This window comes from Eptesicus fuscus, chromosome 11 (assembly GCF_027574615.1).
Source record: "Eptesicus fuscus isolate TK198812 chromosome 11, DD_ASM_mEF_20220401, whole genome shotgun sequence".
NCBI classification, from domain to species: domain Eukaryota; kingdom Metazoa; phylum Chordata; class Mammalia; order Chiroptera; family Vespertilionidae; genus Eptesicus; species Eptesicus fuscus.
Window position 1 is genome coordinate 48,253,785 of NC_072483.1, and position 17,643 is coordinate 48,271,427.

The window sequence follows — 17,643 nt, forward strand, 5'->3', positions numbered from 1 at the left end:
TTCTGTACATGTCAATTAGATACAGTTGATTGATGGTACTGTTCAGTTCAAGTATATTATTACTGACTTTCTGCTTGCTGGATTTGTTAGTTACTGACAGAGGTTGTATTGAAATGTCCAACTATAATAGTGGATTTGTCTGTTTCTCCTTTTGTCCTATCAGTTTTTGTCTCTCATATTTTGATACTCTGTTATTAGATGATACATATTAAGGATTTTTATGTCTTGGAAAAGTAACTGCTTTACCATTATATAATGCCAGTCTTTATCCCTAATAATTTTCCTTGTTGAAGTTTGCCTTGTCTGAAATTAATATAGCTACACAACATGATGTATCTTTCCCTGTCCCTTTACTTTTACTTTATCTGTGTCTTTACATTCAAAGTAGGTTTTTTTTGTAGCCAACATATATTTAGGTCTTGTTATTTTTAATCCACTCTGACAGCCTCTGTCTTTCAGTAGGTGTATTTAGACCATTTACATTTACAGGAATTATAGATACAGTTGGTTTAATACTTAACCATATATTAGTAACTATTTTCTAGTCCTTGCCTTTGTTCCTTATTCCTTTTTTGTCTTTTATTATTTTTACTAGAGGCCCGTTACACGATATTCATGCAAGAACAGGCCTTCTTTCCCCTGGCTTCACTCCCAGCTGCCCGGGAGCCAGCAAGTCCTCGCTTCTGTCCGGAGCACTGCTCCTATAGCTCCCTCCACTGCCCCCCTTCCCCTCATAGCAGGAGTCCCACTCCGTGCCTGCATATGCAAATTAACCTCCATCTTTGTTGGGTTAATTTTCATACTCACTCTGATTGGCTGTGGGCATAGTGGAGTGATGGTTAATTTGCATGTTTCTCTTTTATTAGGTTAAGATGTTTCCTCTGGTTTTAATTGCGCATTTTACTAGTATGTGATTCATTTTCCTTCCACTCAGCATATCAATTATACTTCTTTTTAAACATTTTTAGTGGTTGCCTTATAACTTGCAATATACATTACAACTAATCTAAATTTATTTCATGTAACACTGTACCTCTTATAGGTAGTGCAGATATCTTATAATAGAATATTTCTAATTTTTTCCTGCTGCCTTTTATAATATTGCTGTCATCCATTTTACTTGTCCATAAGTGATAATCTATTATTGACAAGTTTTTAATCTGTTATTAAGAATAAGAAGAATAAAGGATTTTATCTTCATTTCTTTCTTCTCTAACACTTTTCCTTTCTCAATGTAGGTCTGAATTTCTAACCCATATCATCTTTCTTCTCTCTGAAGAACTTCTTTGAAAATTTCTTTAAAGGTCTGCTGGCAGTACATTTCCTCAATTTTTGTTTGTCTGAGAAATTCTTATTTCTCCTCGATTTTTGAAGGATAATTTCTTGGGATACAGAATTTTTGGTTGGTGGATTTTTTTCTTTTATCACTTAAAGTACTAGTATTTCACTCCATTCTCTACTTGCTTGCATGGTTTCTAAAAGAGAAGTCCAATGTAATTCTTATAGGTAAAGTGCTCTCACCCCCTCTTCCCCTCCCCCAGCTTCTTTTAAGATGTTCTCCTGTTTTTTATTTTCTACAGTTAGTATATGATATACCTAGGTATAGATTTTTTGGGTATTTATTATTCTTGTTGTTCTGTAAGCTTCCTGAATTTGTGGTTCTCTATCTAACATTAATTTTGCAAATTTCTCAGCCATTATTATTTCAAGTGTTTCTTCTGTTTTGTTTTCTCTTTCTTCTCCTTCTGGCATAATGTATATTATGTTTACATTACATTTTTTCTAGTTGTCCCATAGTTATTGGATATTCTGTGCTATGAGTTTTTTGTTTTGTTTTATTTTTCTTTTTTTATAGTTTTGGAAGTTCTGCTTCTCTCTCTTCTCTCTCTCTCTCTCTCTCTCTCTCTCTCTCTCTCTCTCTCTCTCTCTCAATCTCTCTAACTTTCTAGTTTGGGAAGTTTCTGTTGACATATCTTCAAGCTCAGTGATTCTTTCCTTGGCTGTGTCTAATCTACTGATGAGCCACCCAAGACATTCTTCATTTGTGTTAGGCTGCTTTTGATTTCTGGCATTTCCTTTTGATTTTTTCTTAGGCTTTTCTTTTTAATATCTGCTTAATTACCCATCTGTTCTTGCATGTTGTCCACTTCTTCCATTATTAGCATATTAATCATAGTTATTTTAAGTTCCCAATCTAATTCCAAATTCTAAATTACCAATAAGTTCCCAAACTAAATCAATATCTTTGCCATATCTGAGTCTGGTTCTGATACTTACTTGATCTCTTCAAACTTTGTACTTTGCATTTTAGTATGCCTTGTAATTTTTGTTGAAAGTTGCATTTGATATATCAGGTAAAAGGAATTGTGGCAAATAGATCTTTAGAGTGAGGTTTGAGTTAGGCTGTGTTTTTGGTTTGCTGTAGCTGTAGGTGTCAGAGGCTAAAATTTCTTCTAGTGTCCTGTTTTTTTCTCCCCAGTACTGACTCCAGCAGCTTGCTCCTGGGTTTTGCTCTCGGTAAGATGTGATTCTTGGTATCCATCTCTCTCTCCAGTGTTGGGAGCTGCAGTTTGCCCTGCAACCTCAGTTGTTTGATAGATACAAGAGTCGTTGATTTTCAGTTTGTTCATTTTCTGGTGGTGAGGACAGGTGGGATGACTTCTAAGCTCTTTACATGTTGGACCAGACTAGAAGTTAGGATGATTTTTTAGGTAGTGTTTTAAATTTGTTCTGACTCACAGAGCTCCTCCCAGCAATCTTTCTGGTTCTCTATGGTAAGTTAGCCTGCTTACAGTTTAGCCTGTATGGCCAGTGAATCTACCAATCTCTTCCCATTTGCCTTTCATCACAACCTTCAGTGGTTTTGAGAATGCGCTTAAGCTAGAACTCCTCCAGACTGTTGCAGGTGGGCAGCTATCTGCTTCATCACTGTTTCTTCCCCTAGGCAAAATCTTTGAGTCTAGGCTCTGGTGCTGCTGGGAGTGGGGTGGGGTCAATGGAACGCTTCTCTCTGAGTGACTACTCTACACGCTGAGCACTTGAGGTTGGTGTAGGCATTAGCCTCAGGTCTTCTTACTTTCTCCGTGTGGAACCACGCCTTACGAGATGGGATAAGACAAATCTAGGCTCCAGTGTTCTTAGACATGCCATGCCCAAGGTAGAACCTCTAACCCATGAGTAGGCGCTAGGCAGAAGGGAACCCCACCTGTTGACTTAACTCATTCAGGACTGAGTCCCAGCAACAAGCAGCTGGGGCAGGAAATAAATGCTGCCCCTCAGGAAGGTAGCCCTCTGGGGGCTGGGGCAGTGGGAGCCCAGTGCTCTTGGCTGTATCAGTGTGGAGTGGAGGTTTTGTCTACTGAGCTGAGAATAATGAGAGGGAGCACATCCTAGTTCAGTTACCACAAGCTCACTATTGTTACTGACTTCTAGTAGGTTTTCTTGACTACATATTTCTTCATTTGCTGTATGCCCCCAGGACCATTTCCAGAGACTTTAAAATAGTTGTCCTGTTATAAGTTCCACCAGTTTTCCTGGGGAGCACACCCACAGAGCTCCTCGTGTTATCATGCTGGAAGTGGCAATCTGGACATTTTCTTGTATGATCATAATGTCATTAGACCTATTAAAATGAGCAGTAATTATTTGGTTTCATTTAATGCCTTTTTTTTTTAAATAGCTTTCCCAATTTAAAGGTATCTGTTTTAATTTTTAAAGAAAATCAGTGGAGCCCGGCCAGTGTGGCTCAGTGGTTGAGGATTGGCCTATGAACTAGGAAGGTCACAGTTGGATTCCCAGTCAGGGCACATGCCCAGGTTTCAGGCTCGATCCCCAGTGTGGGGTGTGCAGGAGGCAGCCAATCAATGGTTCTCTCTCATCATTGATGTTTCTATCTCGCTCTCCCTCTGCCTTCCTCTCTGAAATCAATAAAAATATATTAAAAAAAAAAGAAAATCAGTGGAAATGGCATTGTTGTTAAGTAGTATTTACGTTCTTTAGTATGGCATTCAGGGGTGTTTTCCCCATAGGTTAGAATCAAATATGAGGTTGCTTTCATTCCTGTGAAATTCTCTTTTTGTTAATATTCACCCAAGGATATATTTTCCCCCCATTAATTTTTAGAGGGACAGTGGAAGGAAGGAGTAGAGACAGAGAGAGACATTGATGTGAGAGAGAGACATGGATTGGTTGCCTCCTGCACGTGCCCCCACCTGGGACTAGGGATTGAACCTGCACCCAAGGTACGAGCCCTTGACCAGAATCGAACCCCAGACCCTTCAGTCTGAGGGCTGACACTCTAACCACTGAGCCAAACCAGCTAGGGCAAATTCTCTTTGATTTGAGAAAAGATCAAAGGTGAATAAAATTGTTACCCTCAAAACTTTGTCTAAATAATAGTTTAATTTTAAAGTTCATCAGTTAGAAAAATGAAAACATCTACGAGCACATTTCAGCAGTAATCAGAAATATAAATTAAAAGCAAGAAACTATTTTTTTACATTAAAAAATGTAGTGTTTAATATAGGCAGAAGTATAAACTTATTCAACCTTTCTGAAAGGCATTTTGGGAATAAACAAACCTTAAAGGGTATTTCCTTTTTTAATCCACTAATTTTCATTCTAAAATAATTGGACTCTTTACCTAATTAATTTTCATTAAAAAATATTAGAGAAACAAATATGAACATCGTAGAATTCTACCAAGATATTCATAGTAAATGTTCATGATTCTATTTTGGAAAATAACCTGCAGGTAGGTAAATGTATGTAAAGAAAAAGTAGAGGGAAATGAACCAAAATGTTAATAGTGGTTATTTTTGACATTTTCACAGTATAAATCTATTTAAATTTTATTATTTTTTAAAGATATTTTTTCTATGAATATGTATTATGAATTTTATAATCAGAAAAAATATTAACATATAGAAGAAGAGGAAAGCAAACTAGTAAGTTGCATTTTGGTAGTCTAAATCTCTGAATAGAAAAAAATCACTCAAACCTGAGCAAACACTGTCTCAGTTATTAAGATGAGTTGTCATTAATCATTTATTTTTCTTTTTTTTCCAGTGTTGCATCAGAGCCAAGAAAACTTTATGAAATGCCAAAATGCTCCAAATCAGAAAAAATAGAGGATGCTTTATTATGGGAATGCCCAGTGGTAAGATTTGTTTTTAGGCATTTGTTTTTAAAGCAATTTTAGCCTAGAACTGATTATTATTAATATATTGTACAAGGGAATAAAACTTAAATATTATAGAGATTCCTGGATCTTGAAAGGAATTAAAGAAAACTTATCTTTTGATTATTATTTTTCCTCATGAAATAATATTCAAAATATATTTTTTAAATTTTTTTAAAAAATATATTTCTTTATTGACTTCAGAGAGGAAGGAAGAGGGAGAGATAGAAATATCAATGATGAGAGAGAATCATTGATTGGCGGTCTCCTGCTTGCCTCCTAGAGGGGATCGAGCTGCAACCCAGGCATGTGCCCCCGGCCGGAATCGAACCCGGGACCCCTCGGTCCGAAGGCCGATGCTCTATCCACTGAGCCAAACCAGCCAGGGCTATTTTTTAAATTTGATGCCGTTTATAAATCTTGAAAATTAAAAAAAATTATGACCTCATTAAAAGTTCCATAAGAAATAAAAATTAGTTTATGGTTATTTTTAGTGTTTAAGAAATCATTCTACTTACTATACTGAAACAAAATATGTTGTTACAGGTTATGTTACATGTTAGGGGTAATAATTATGTTACATGATTGTTTGAAAGGAAAATCTTATGAGTTTCCTCTAGGAATCTTGTTAGGAAAATCGTAAGATAAAAATAAAAAACAATGAGGCCCTGGCCGAGTAGCTCAGTTGGTGAGAGCGTCGTTCCGATACACCAAGGTTGAGGTTTCGATCCTGGGTCAGAGCATATACAAGAATAAACCAATAAATGCATAAGTAAGTTGAACAACATTGATATTTCTCTATCTCTCCCTCCCTCTCTTGCTCTAAAATCAATAATAATAATAATACTATATAATAAAAGGCTAATATGCAAATTGTTTCCTCGACTGGGAGTTCGACCAGGGGGCGGGGCTGGCTGGCCATCTGCCCGTGGCCTCTCCCCCGCCCCTCATCCCCCTGGCCGGCCCCACCCCTGATTGGCCCCCTGACTCCGATCAGGGGCGGGGCAGCCTGCCAATCTCTTGTGTCCCCGCCCCCTGGCCAGCCCCGCAGCTAATTGGCCAACCGCCACAACCCCTCCCCCTGGCAAGCCCCGCCCCAATTGCCACACACACACACTCCGATTGGGGCGGGCCAGCTGGACCCCACCTGTGCATGAATTCTTGCACCAGGCCTCTAGTAATAATATAAGCTTATTCCATTAGACCAATATTGTCCTAGTGTGTATTTTTCAAAATACTATTTTCATTAGATGTTAATATCTTGTAGTTGCTAAAGGAGTTTGGAGGAAATGGGTTGTAGACAAGTTTGGGGTTAAACGTTAAACGTTTAAACTTTAAACGTTAAACAAATTTATAGAATTACTTCTCAGAGCCTTTAATAGTAATAATACTTATAATAATTCTAATGTGCATAGTGATTATGAAGCTATTTTCCCAAACTCTTGATCATAGAACTTCTTTTTTTTAGGTATATTTCTTTTTTTTTCTTTTTGTTAATCCTCACCTGAGGATATTTTTCCATTGATTTTTAAGGAGAGAGGAAGAAAGAGGGAATGATGGAGAGAAATATGGATGTGAGAGAAACACATTGATTGGTTGCCTCCTACATGCACCCCGACCCAGGCCTGGGCCAGGGAGGAGCTTGCAACCGAGGTATGTGCCCTTGAGTGGAATTGAACCTGGGACCCTTCAGTCCACAGGCCGACGCTCTGTCCACTGAGCCAAACTGGCTAAGGCTGGGTATATTTCTAAATAATAGTCTTCCATGGGATCAGTGTAATAAGAAATACACTTAGGAAACACTACAATAAATTAATCAGGTCTTTGAATCTGGTTGGCTGTTCTTTAGAGAAAATAGAACTCACAATATGTGACCAAAAATAAAGTTTAAAGGATAAGAAGGCTCCACTTTGAATTTACCATTAAAATTATTTTAAAAAGCAAAACAATACACTGTTTTTACATAGAATTGTAGATTTCTGTAGCTACTGCTTTCTTTTTTCCTGGACACGTTCTTTTCTGTTCACAGAAGGCTCCATTTTAAAAATCAGAAAGCTTTAAATCTATGTTTTCTTCCCCAACTCCTTATTGAAACCTAAAAATAACTGTTGTGCCCCAACATAGAAAGCCTTTTGTATTCATTTTCATTGGTGCAGGGAGGATGAGGACAAATTTTTTAATTGAGAAAAGTTTTGAAGACACTAGTACAAAGCACCTACAAATTTAGAGCAGTCCTATAAAAACAGAGTTTCAGGTTACTTAATTCCTAGCGTTACTTCTTGTTAAACATTTTGTTCTCATTTGAAGTGAAGATTTTCCATTAAGAAAAATTAAGAAACATATTGCATTGTTTTTAACATACTGATGTGAAACTATATTTAAATTAGCACCGTTCTTTTCTGAGACAATGTGTGGAATATAACTTTTGGTTTAGGAAAATAGCTCAAACCTATTATATATGCTCCTTCATATTTTTTTAATAGGTAAGGTATAAATACTACATTTTTAAAAACTTAAAAATCTCCATGAGCCCTAACCGGTTTGGCTCAGTGGATTAGAGCATCGGCCTGCGGACTGCAAGGTCCCAGGTTCGATTCCGGTCAAGGGCATGTACCTTGGCTGCGGGCACATCCCCAGTAGGAGATGTGCAGGAGACGGCTGATAGATGTTTCTCGCTCATCGATGTTTCTGACTCTCTGTCCTTCTCCCTTCCTCTCTGTAAAAAAATCAATAAAATATATATATTTTTAAAAAATCTCCATGAGATGATGCTTATATAACACGCCATATAATAAAAAATTGATTTTAAAAGTACCTCTTATTTCTTTTTTCTAACATTTGAAAGGGAAGACAAATTTTTGTGAGCATGTATAAAATTACTATGCCTTCATTTCTTTCTGTTCACTTACTGCCTAAGCAAATACTAGATTAATTTTAACTTCCCTATTTTTAACTCTCCTCTTAGAACTTCCTTTTTATTCCACAAATCAAATAGAACCCTTTGCTTTCTTTGTCTTCCTGTCTTAGACTTCCACCTGGTGGTAGCTCTGCAGTGGCAGGTGCACCAGGCAGCTAACCCCTTCCTTTTTGGGGTGTAATTCCTTGGTGACGTAGGTTATCTTTAAACCAGGTCCATCTTCTGTTCCCATTGGACTGCCTTGATTCTGGATTATAGCTTTTCATCCTGAGTTAGAGGGGAGCCACAGTGAATAATGGGATAATTTGCCCTTTTGCCATTTTGACTTCTGTCAAAAGGAAAACAAGTCTTGGAAATGTCTATTCTAATGATGGCTCCTAATTGCTATGCTATTCTACATGGCCTTAAGAACTTGTTACTGTTGTTATCATCCTTATCACAGCAGCAGTATTAGTAATACTCCAACTATTGTGATGATTGGTTAACATTTGTTGAATACTTAATGATAAATAATAATAAGTAATACATTATGTACTGTTTTAGTGCTTATATGAATAGACTCACTTAATAAGTTAATGATGAAAATAATTACCCACAAATTATATCCCTGAAATCTATGTAATTTTATTAGCCAATGTCACCCCAGTAAATTTGATTTAAAAAATAAATAAATAAAATTAAAGAAAACAATTACCCACAACCTTATTTTTCCTTGTCTTAATTCTTTATTTGGATATTTGAGCATTTACTATTATTTCTTTGATATACTTATTTGACTATTTCTTTAGTGCTTAGTTATTTTCTTTGGGCATTGAGTACTGCAGATTGTTCATGGCCATGTAGTTTTACTTTTCCATCTCATTTTTTTAGGGGGAAATGCTGCCCAATTCATCAGATTATAAATCCTCACTCATAGCACTGACAGCCCATAACTGGCTACTTCGTATATCAGCAAGTACGGGAAGAGTCCTTGAGAAAATATATCTCGCTTCGTATTGCAAATTCAGGTATTATTTGTGACTTTATTATTCAAGATTTTATTATAAAAATTTGAGACTTGTGGCCCAGGAAATTCAAAGCAAGTTTTGTGTGTGTGTGTGTGTGTGTGCGTGTGTGTGCACGCGTGTGTGTTTTAGTTTTCCATTGCATACCTGGATCTCAATTTATATACCTATTCTTTTTTTCTCTCCTCATGACTAAATTGAAGTTCTGAGGATAGAGACTCTTTATAACTTTTTTTTGGTGTCCTTATCAGTAGCTAACCTGTAGTAGTTGGCAGATAAAAAAGTCTTGTGTAAAAGCGTAATATGCTAATTAGACTGGACGTCCTTCTGGATGACCTTCTGGAGGAAGCCAGTGCTGCTGCAAGGGCCGCACCCCTTGCACAAGTTTCGTGCAACGGGCCTCTAGTCTACAAATAATATTCTATATGTCAGGTGCACTTTGGTAGACTTTCCTGAAGGCTAGTCTATTTCAGTTAAATTACCCACCTAGTACAATCTCAGAACTGTTATTTTAGCAACTAGTTTTATAAATTAGATGTAAATTTTTGAAGTATGTGCATTCAAAATGTGAAAGTAATATTTTTTATACTTTATATAAAATTGTTATTTTGTTTTCTAAGTTTTGAATACTGTTAGCTCAAACAATTTTCATCAAAACTCAGAAGGATTAAAGTTATATATTTTTATAAGAATATTTTCATATAAGGATTGGGAAGGAATTCTTTTAGCTATTTATTTGTTTTTTAAATAAATTGCTTTGCTTTTATAATTTAAGTAATTAAAAAACTTGACATATGACTGGCTGGTGTGGATCAGTGGGTCAATCCATGAACCAAAAGGTCACCAGTTCGATTCCCAGTCATGGCACATGCCTGGGTTGCAGGCTCAATCCCCAATAAGGAGGGCGAGAGGGCGGGGAGTGCAGGAGGCAGCTGATCGATGATGTTTCTCTCATTGATGTTTCTCTCTCTCTATCCCACTCCCTTCCTCTCTTTCTAAAAATGAATAAAAACAGCCCAGACAGCATGGCTCAGTGGTTGAACATCAACCTATGAATCAGGAGATCACGGTTCGATTCCCTGTCAGGGCACATGCTCAGATTGCAGGCTTGATCCCAGTGTGGGGTGTGCAGGAGGCAGCCAATCAGTGATTCTCTCTCATCACTGATGTTTCTATCTCTCTCTCCCTCTCCCTTCCTCTCTGACATCAATAAAAATATATTTTAAAAAATAAAATAAAAATCAATAAAACATATTTTATTAAAATTTGACAAAATATGTATTATATTTTGATTTAAGTATAAGGAAGCCTCCCTCTACCCCCAAATGGATAAACTTTGCCTCATTCTTTTAAAAGATACTTGAGCTGGGACACTCCTCAAGAAGTCATCGCAGTCAAATCAGCTCAGAACAAAGGCTCAGCATTGACCCGGCAGGTAGGCATCTTTAAACATTCCATAAAATGCAGAATTTGTTTTTTCCATAGGAATTTGTCTGCTGATTTGGCATAAAAGAACTAATGATCTTTGTTTTCTGAAGCATGCTATAAAAGCTGTTTTCCACAAATTTCAGAAATTCCCTTTAAACCACTCAGGGCTAGTGCAGACTGTTGTACACTCCATAGCAGAAAGAAATTGACGGGATCTTTTCTTCAAAGTAAGGAAGCCATTCTCTTCAAGCAGAGAAGTCACTCAAGCTCTTATTGTCAATACTCTTTTCTCATTTCATATACGGTAAATAAGTCAGAGTAACACTGCTTTTAAATGACATAACCATAATAACCATGTGTCTTTCAATTAGGCTCTTTATTGTTTGAATTCCAACTTACAATATTAATTATTAATATTACATTAAAATATAATGTATTTATTTTATATTAACACAAACATAATTTATAATATAATATAGGGATATGTTATACAATATATAATATGTGTTTTGTTTTACAGTATATAAAATGTTTTTGTATAGAATATAAAATAATATTTTGTTGCTAGGACGGGTGGATGTTTTCAGCTCAGGAAACAGTGTTTCTGAAATACCCTTGAGAGCTGCCTGTAACTTTAGTCTTTCCTTTTAGGCAGGCCTTCCACAGCCTGTCTTGCTGTACCTTGCAGTGTTCCATGTTCTACCTTTTTCACTCATAGGGATTCTGGAGATCAACAAAAAGGTAAGCGCTCATTTCTGATTTAATTATTTGTTTATTAGGTGTGATTAGTCATGTTCCCCTGACTATAAAAGGCTTGCTGACCTAGTTTATTTTATTTCAAAATATATGAGAACATTTAACATGGGAAGAGAGCCTAATCATTCCTTCATCTTTCTGCATGCTTTTATGTCTCTCATGTGGATAGTGTTGAATAGTGGTCATTAACAAGCCACTATTTTATAAAATCATGAAATGAGTAAGGTATTTTTCCAGAGGACTATTCCCAAGTTTGTTAAAATTATCATTAAATAAAGGTGAAAAGCTGCAACAAAAAAGCCACATTTTAATTGCAAAGTATACAATAGATCTAAAACTTATGAGATATAAACAAGTCTTATAATTAAACTAGGGGCCTGTTTTGCAGGAAGATTCCTGCAAGACCCTGCGGGCTTCCCTCTTGCCACTGGCACCTCTCCCACCCCCCCACCTCTCCCACTGCGGCGGGCGGGGCGGAGCAGGTGGGGTGGGCGGGGCACGCCCTGCCCACCCTGCTGCCACGCCTGCCGCCACCACCCGCCTCTGTAGCCGCCCGCGCTTTCCCTCCAGCAGCCGCCTTGCTTTCTACTTTCCCTCCCTCTTCCTTCTATGGTGTCTTCAGTCTTCACTCCTCCCTCCCTCTGTGTATGCAAATTAGCCGCCATCTTGGCTGGGTTAATTTGCATAGTCATCCTGATTGGCTGGTAACGTGGCTTGGGCATAGCAGAGGTGTGGTCAATTTGCATATTACCCTTTTATTAGGTAGGATATGTACATTTCCAACTAATTAAGTTTTATGTTTTATTTTTATTGCCATTCTTATTGGTTTGTGGGTGGTTACATGAGAGGAAAGAAGGACAAATTTCCTTTGAGTAAAAGAATCAATAGCCTCCCAATAGAGAACAAATCTTGAAGGTCCACTAGTATGCATTAGCAAACAAGATGAATGTATTTTTTTAAAGTTTATATTATATAAGCATAATATACTAAATTGCATAAAGGCTGAAGAATAATAGTTATTTATTAATTGTTTTGTATCAAGCACTTTGAACATTTTATGACATTATAACATAATGTATTGGGGAATTTTAAACTAAATTTGACTCCAAATTACAAACCAAATTTTAAGATAGAGTGGCTATTTTATTATAGCACTCAGTAATTGAAACTATGTTTGTATTACGCAAACATTGTGGGGACCCAAGGTCAGTGAAAAAAAGTCATGAGCTAGTCAAGATGAAAGCAAACTATAATTTACCTTCTAAGGAGATAACCAAAACACATATAACTCATGAACATAATTGTCCTCCTTGTGCTTGTAGATTAAGTAATTGTCTATTCTAATTACAGTCTACAGCAGGAATGAACACGTAATAAAGTCATAAATTGTTTCTATTTATTCTCATATGTCTAAGATTATCATTTGAGGAATATGGTTTCAATATGCTTACTTGGAATTGAAGTATATTTTTTACTTACCATGCATGATCAGGCTACCCAGGGTCCAGAGTTGGAATGTACTTTAAGCTATTTATTGGGGTAGTAAATCTTTACTAAGTAACTTGTCTTGAGTAGAAATAGAAACCCATTTTTACTTAATCTCTATTCTTTTTTTTTAAAATATATTTTATTGATTTTTTTACATAGAGGAAGGGAGAGGGATAGAGAGTTAGAAACATCGATGAGAGAGAAACATCGATCAGCTGCCTCCTGCACACCTCCCACTGGGGATATGCCCGCAACCAAGGTACATCGATCAGCTGCCTCCTGCACACCCCCCACTGGAGATATGCCCGCAACCTTGACCAGAATCGAACCTGGGACCTTTCAGTCCGCAGGCCGACGCTCTATCCACTGAGCCAAACCAGTTTCGGCTCTATTCTTTCATTGCTGTAAATATTTGTCTATGCTGGCTTTTGTTAAATATTAAAATAGGCATAGGATCACTATGGAGAATCATGACCAAGTCCACTGCACAGAAACAGAAAGGGAGCAATGAACCAAAGTCTTACTTGAATTAGCTAGATTAATGGCTTAGTAGGTGGTTAGTCTTTAACTTGTTTGGTTTTTACATGACTAAAAAATTAAACACTACCAAAGATTTAAAGAACAAGGTAATGATAAAGATCTGGCTGGAGCTGGCTGTTTCTTATTAGAATTACTTTTTAGATCCAATCTCTCCCCCTCTTGTTAGCTAAAAAATTAAGTCTATAAATAACATTTTAGCATAAAGAACAGGTCCCTGGCAGGCTATGCATGGTAGAGTAAATATTTATTTAGAATTAGGTGGATTCAAGTAAAGCTATATCCATGAGGAATACAATTTGTCATTAAAAGATATTGACAAAACTGAAGCAAATGGATGAAGCAGATGAAAGCTACTGCATCTCCATTAGTGCTTCAGTATGAGACTCCAGTGGCTTACCACTCATCCCTAATAACACCTTAATTTCAAGTTTCTAAATTATAATTATCTTAGGATGTGAGGCAGCAGTATTATAGTGGTAGCCTGAATATTAAGCAAATGCATAAACCACTGTGAACACTCAGAGGATTGGCCTTCTGGTCTTTTCTCAGGTGATATCTACCTTTCCCCTCAGATTTTCGGGAACGTTACAGATGCTACCTTATCTCATGGAATACTGATTGTGATGTACGGCTCAGGACTGGTCAGACTCTATAGCTTCCAAGCCATCACTGAACAGGTAGAGAAAACTGGAATTTGCCTATTATAATTAACTTGAAGTTTGGATTGAAGTAGGGTGTTTTTAATGAGATGCTTTTAAAGTAAGACACTTGTGTAAATTTCTACTCTACAAAAATTTGGGAAATGCAGAAAGACAAAATAACCTTTAATAGAGGGTGGGAAGATAAACATAAAGGCCCTGAATATAAAGACATTTTCTGTCATATACATGTGAATTTAAATTTTTCTCTCTCCAGACAGCAATAAGTAGGTGCTAAAGACACCATTTTTGTTTTGTTTTGTTTTTAGTTCATGCAACAGAAACTTGACTTAGGGTGTGCATGCAGATGGGGTGGGACTGCTGGCACTGTGGGAGAGGCTCCTTTTGGCATTCCTTGTAATATTAAACTCACAGGTATGGCTACCATATAGTATTTTTTCACCTTTAAAAATAAGTAGTCGTGTAAATTATTAATTGTAATCACCCAAATGTTTTTCTTATAATTACAAACTCAACTCATTTTACTCTTATACAGCATACTCCTTGCTATTGAATACATGTCAAGAAAAATCTATCATTCATTCATTGAACTGAAGGCTTGGAGATGCTGGGCCTTGCTTGGCCAGAGATCAATGACCTTTGGCAAGTCACTTAACCTCTCTAGTCTGGATTTCCTTATCTGCAAAGTGATGAGTTGCAGCAAATGTTACTATCTTTGCCCCCTCTTCACTTACTGTTTTGCAATTCTACAATTTTACCTACTTCTAAGAAAGGTATTTTCCAAGGAAAATATAATTACCATTCTATCTGAATATAGAGCTTAGACACAGAAAGAACCTCCTAGTATACTTAATGGTTGACAAAGCACAAAAAATAAAATTATATTCAATTCTATAAATATAATAAAAATGTTCTCTATTTAACCAGTTTATCAAATTCAGCAGTTTAATAAAAAAGAAACTAAATATTACTCAAATTCAGCAGTGTATGTTAAAAGAAATAAACCATGACTGACCAGAGTTCATCTTGGGAATACAAGGATGTGATTTAATATTTGGAAAAAGATATTAAAATCACATGAGTAAACTTAAAAATAATATATTTTTTAAAAATATATTTTTATTGATTTCAGAGAGGAAGGGAAGGGGAGAGAAAGACAGGAACATCAATGGTGAGAGAGAATCATTGATCGGCTGTCTCCTGCACGGCCCACACTGGGGATTGAACCTACAACCCAGACCTGTGCCCTGACCGGGAATCAAACCCTGACCTCTTGGTTCATAGGTCGATGCTCAACCACTGTGCCACATCGGCCAGACAAAGCAGTTTATTTTTACTACAGAAAAAATAGAAAATGAAATTAAATGAAATAGAGAAAATTTAAACACTCATAGTTCTACCGTATGGTGATAACTGTCACCTATGTATAGTAGTAAATTGTGCGTATAAAGAGGCCTAATAAAGCACACATTTCTATAATAACATGAGTAAGTGGTCTCCCTAAGATTAGCCCCTTTACTGACAGTGGTGGCCTCATAAACCAAAGATTAAACTCTCAAGTAAAAGGGTAAACAAAGGAATCATAGATGAGCCACTTGCTCAAGCAGACCATGTGGTGCTTCACAAGGCTGCCCAAAAGGAATTCTGATCTTCTAAAGATACTGTGCCTTCTGCTTATGTATTTCTGTAAGAGTAAATCCGTTACCTCTACCTAAAATTAATTGTCATCGAAGAAGACTAAGAAACACCAACAGATATGGGCATCCTTCAGGGATACTCTGAGTTCAGTTCTAGACCATCACAATAAAGCAAGCACAGGCATACCTCAGAGATATTGTGAGTTCAGTTGCAGACCACCATATCAAAGCAAGTATCACAATAAAGGGAGTCAGAATCTTTTTGCTGGTGGAGGTTCTTGCCTTCAGTTTATAAAAAATGCAGTTCAGTTCTAGACCATCACAATAAAGCAACACACAATAAAACGAGGTATTCTTTTATTTCTCATGTGGTGTCAATCTCCAAAAGACAGTGACTGACCGGATGTATCTAAATTCCCTTAAAGTTAACTTGTCTAATAATAATATAGTAGTACTGGCTATCCTTTAAAAAAGCTTCCATTGTGACAGGGCCTATCCTAACTGCTTACATTCATTGTACTAATATCACTTCCACACTGGAAATCCTAAGCAGGACTCTCTTGTAAGGTTTGGTAAGTTTAACCTGTTAGTCTAGATTATGGAAGATGTCTTCCTCACATTTGAAGGAATTATTAGACCTAATTATCTTGCAGGATTGTTTTGAGAGTTGGAAATAGTATCTAACCCAGTCTTGTACATGGCAGATGTGTCGTAGTAAATGGCAGCTGCTTTTATTGGCTGTACTTTGTCATTTTTCCATCATAAGCACCTTCAGCCCACTTTTATCTCCACTCAACTACAGGTCACACTTACCCTGAAAACAGATGTCTAGAAGGTTGACTCATAGCCTAACATTTGTTTCTACCAACTTTCTCTTTTCTTAGCAATAAGCCTGTTTCCTGATTGTTTTTTATTTTCTTGAACACAGTAATTTTTCATTAATGGAAACTCATAGATGATGCATGCAAAGAAAGGTTGAACTCAGTTAACGAATGTTCCAAAGCTACCAGAACAGAGAAAGCTAATAAATTCCTTTTGCCCATGTCTACAGACACGCCACCACTGCTCTTTGAGGTGTCCTCCCTGGAGAATGCCTTTCAGATTGGAGGCCACCCTTGGCACTACATCATCACACCTAATAAGAAGAAACAGAAAGGAGTTTTCCATATTTGTGCCCTTAAAGACAACTCCTTGGTAAATCATGAGTGATCAGACCTTTTAGTAGTAAATTCGTATCAGAAATTCTTTTTTCTCTGCTTCTCTAATAGGTTCACATTCCTGAGTTACTTTTTGTTTGTATTAATTTGTGAATAATGTGTAATACAGAGGAGTACAAAGAATATAGCAAAAGCTTGTGTGCCCTGCCTGGAATTTAAAAACATTAACATTTGAAAATTCTTAGGGCACCAGAGATTACTTAGGTGTTTTTTCTTACCAATCTCCCAGCAGGGGATCCCATGCAAATCATCTCTAAAAGCTTCATGGTGGGAATCAATGAAATATGTTCAGGCTGGCTCTGAAATTGCTGGTGGAATGTTTTGTTGGTTCTGCTTTTTCATGGTTTGTTGCTCTTTGCTTTCCAGAACAGAACCAGGTAAAATTCTGGTGTTCATAATGTAAGCCATGAAACACTTTGACCTTTCAAGGCTATTCTTAAATTATTTATGGCAAAATAGGAAAAAAAATGGTACATGGTAAGACAAAAGAAATTTCTATCCATTAAATCTATTTTTCTTCATTTAAAAAATGATTTAAGCATTGGTTTACCAATTAATAAATATCATTTAGGGCCAACTGTGTGCCAGACATGGCTGGGACACAATTCCTTCTCTCAAGTTGCTTACACTCTCAAAAAATACACACAAATATGTAGATAAATTAGATGCTGTCTGTTAAGTACAGTGATTGAGGTAAGTGCAAAAGAATGAGTGCACATTCCATCTTTGTTTTATATTGCTGGTTTAGTTTTGTTTATTTCTGGAACTCTTGATAAATCAAATGAACTTTTCTGAGGCAGGCTCAGCTTATTCCACAC

At 36.7% G+C, this 17,643-nt stretch overlaps 1 protein-coding gene across 3 annotated transcripts in view; it reads left to right on the forward strand.

Annotated features, from left to right (window-relative positions):
- Positions 1-17,643, forward strand: part of DCAF17 (DDB1 and CUL4 associated factor 17) — a 33,383-nt gene that overhangs the window by 3,027 nt on the left and 12,713 nt on the right. For all 3 annotated transcript variants that reach the window (XM_008138761.3, XM_054723382.1, XM_028140989.2), the window contains exons 3-9: positions 5,068-5,158; positions 8,967-9,103; positions 10,457-10,535; positions 11,180-11,269; positions 13,885-13,989; positions 14,280-14,385; positions 16,660-16,802. In XM_008138761.3, coding sequence (XP_008136983.2) covers positions 5,068-5,158; positions 8,967-9,103; positions 10,457-10,535; positions 11,180-11,269; positions 13,885-13,989; positions 14,280-14,385; positions 16,660-16,802 — 751 coding nt within the window. The remainder of the gene's footprint in view (positions 1-5,067; positions 5,159-8,966; positions 9,104-10,456; positions 10,536-11,179; positions 11,270-13,884; positions 13,990-14,279; positions 14,386-16,659; positions 16,803-17,643) is intronic.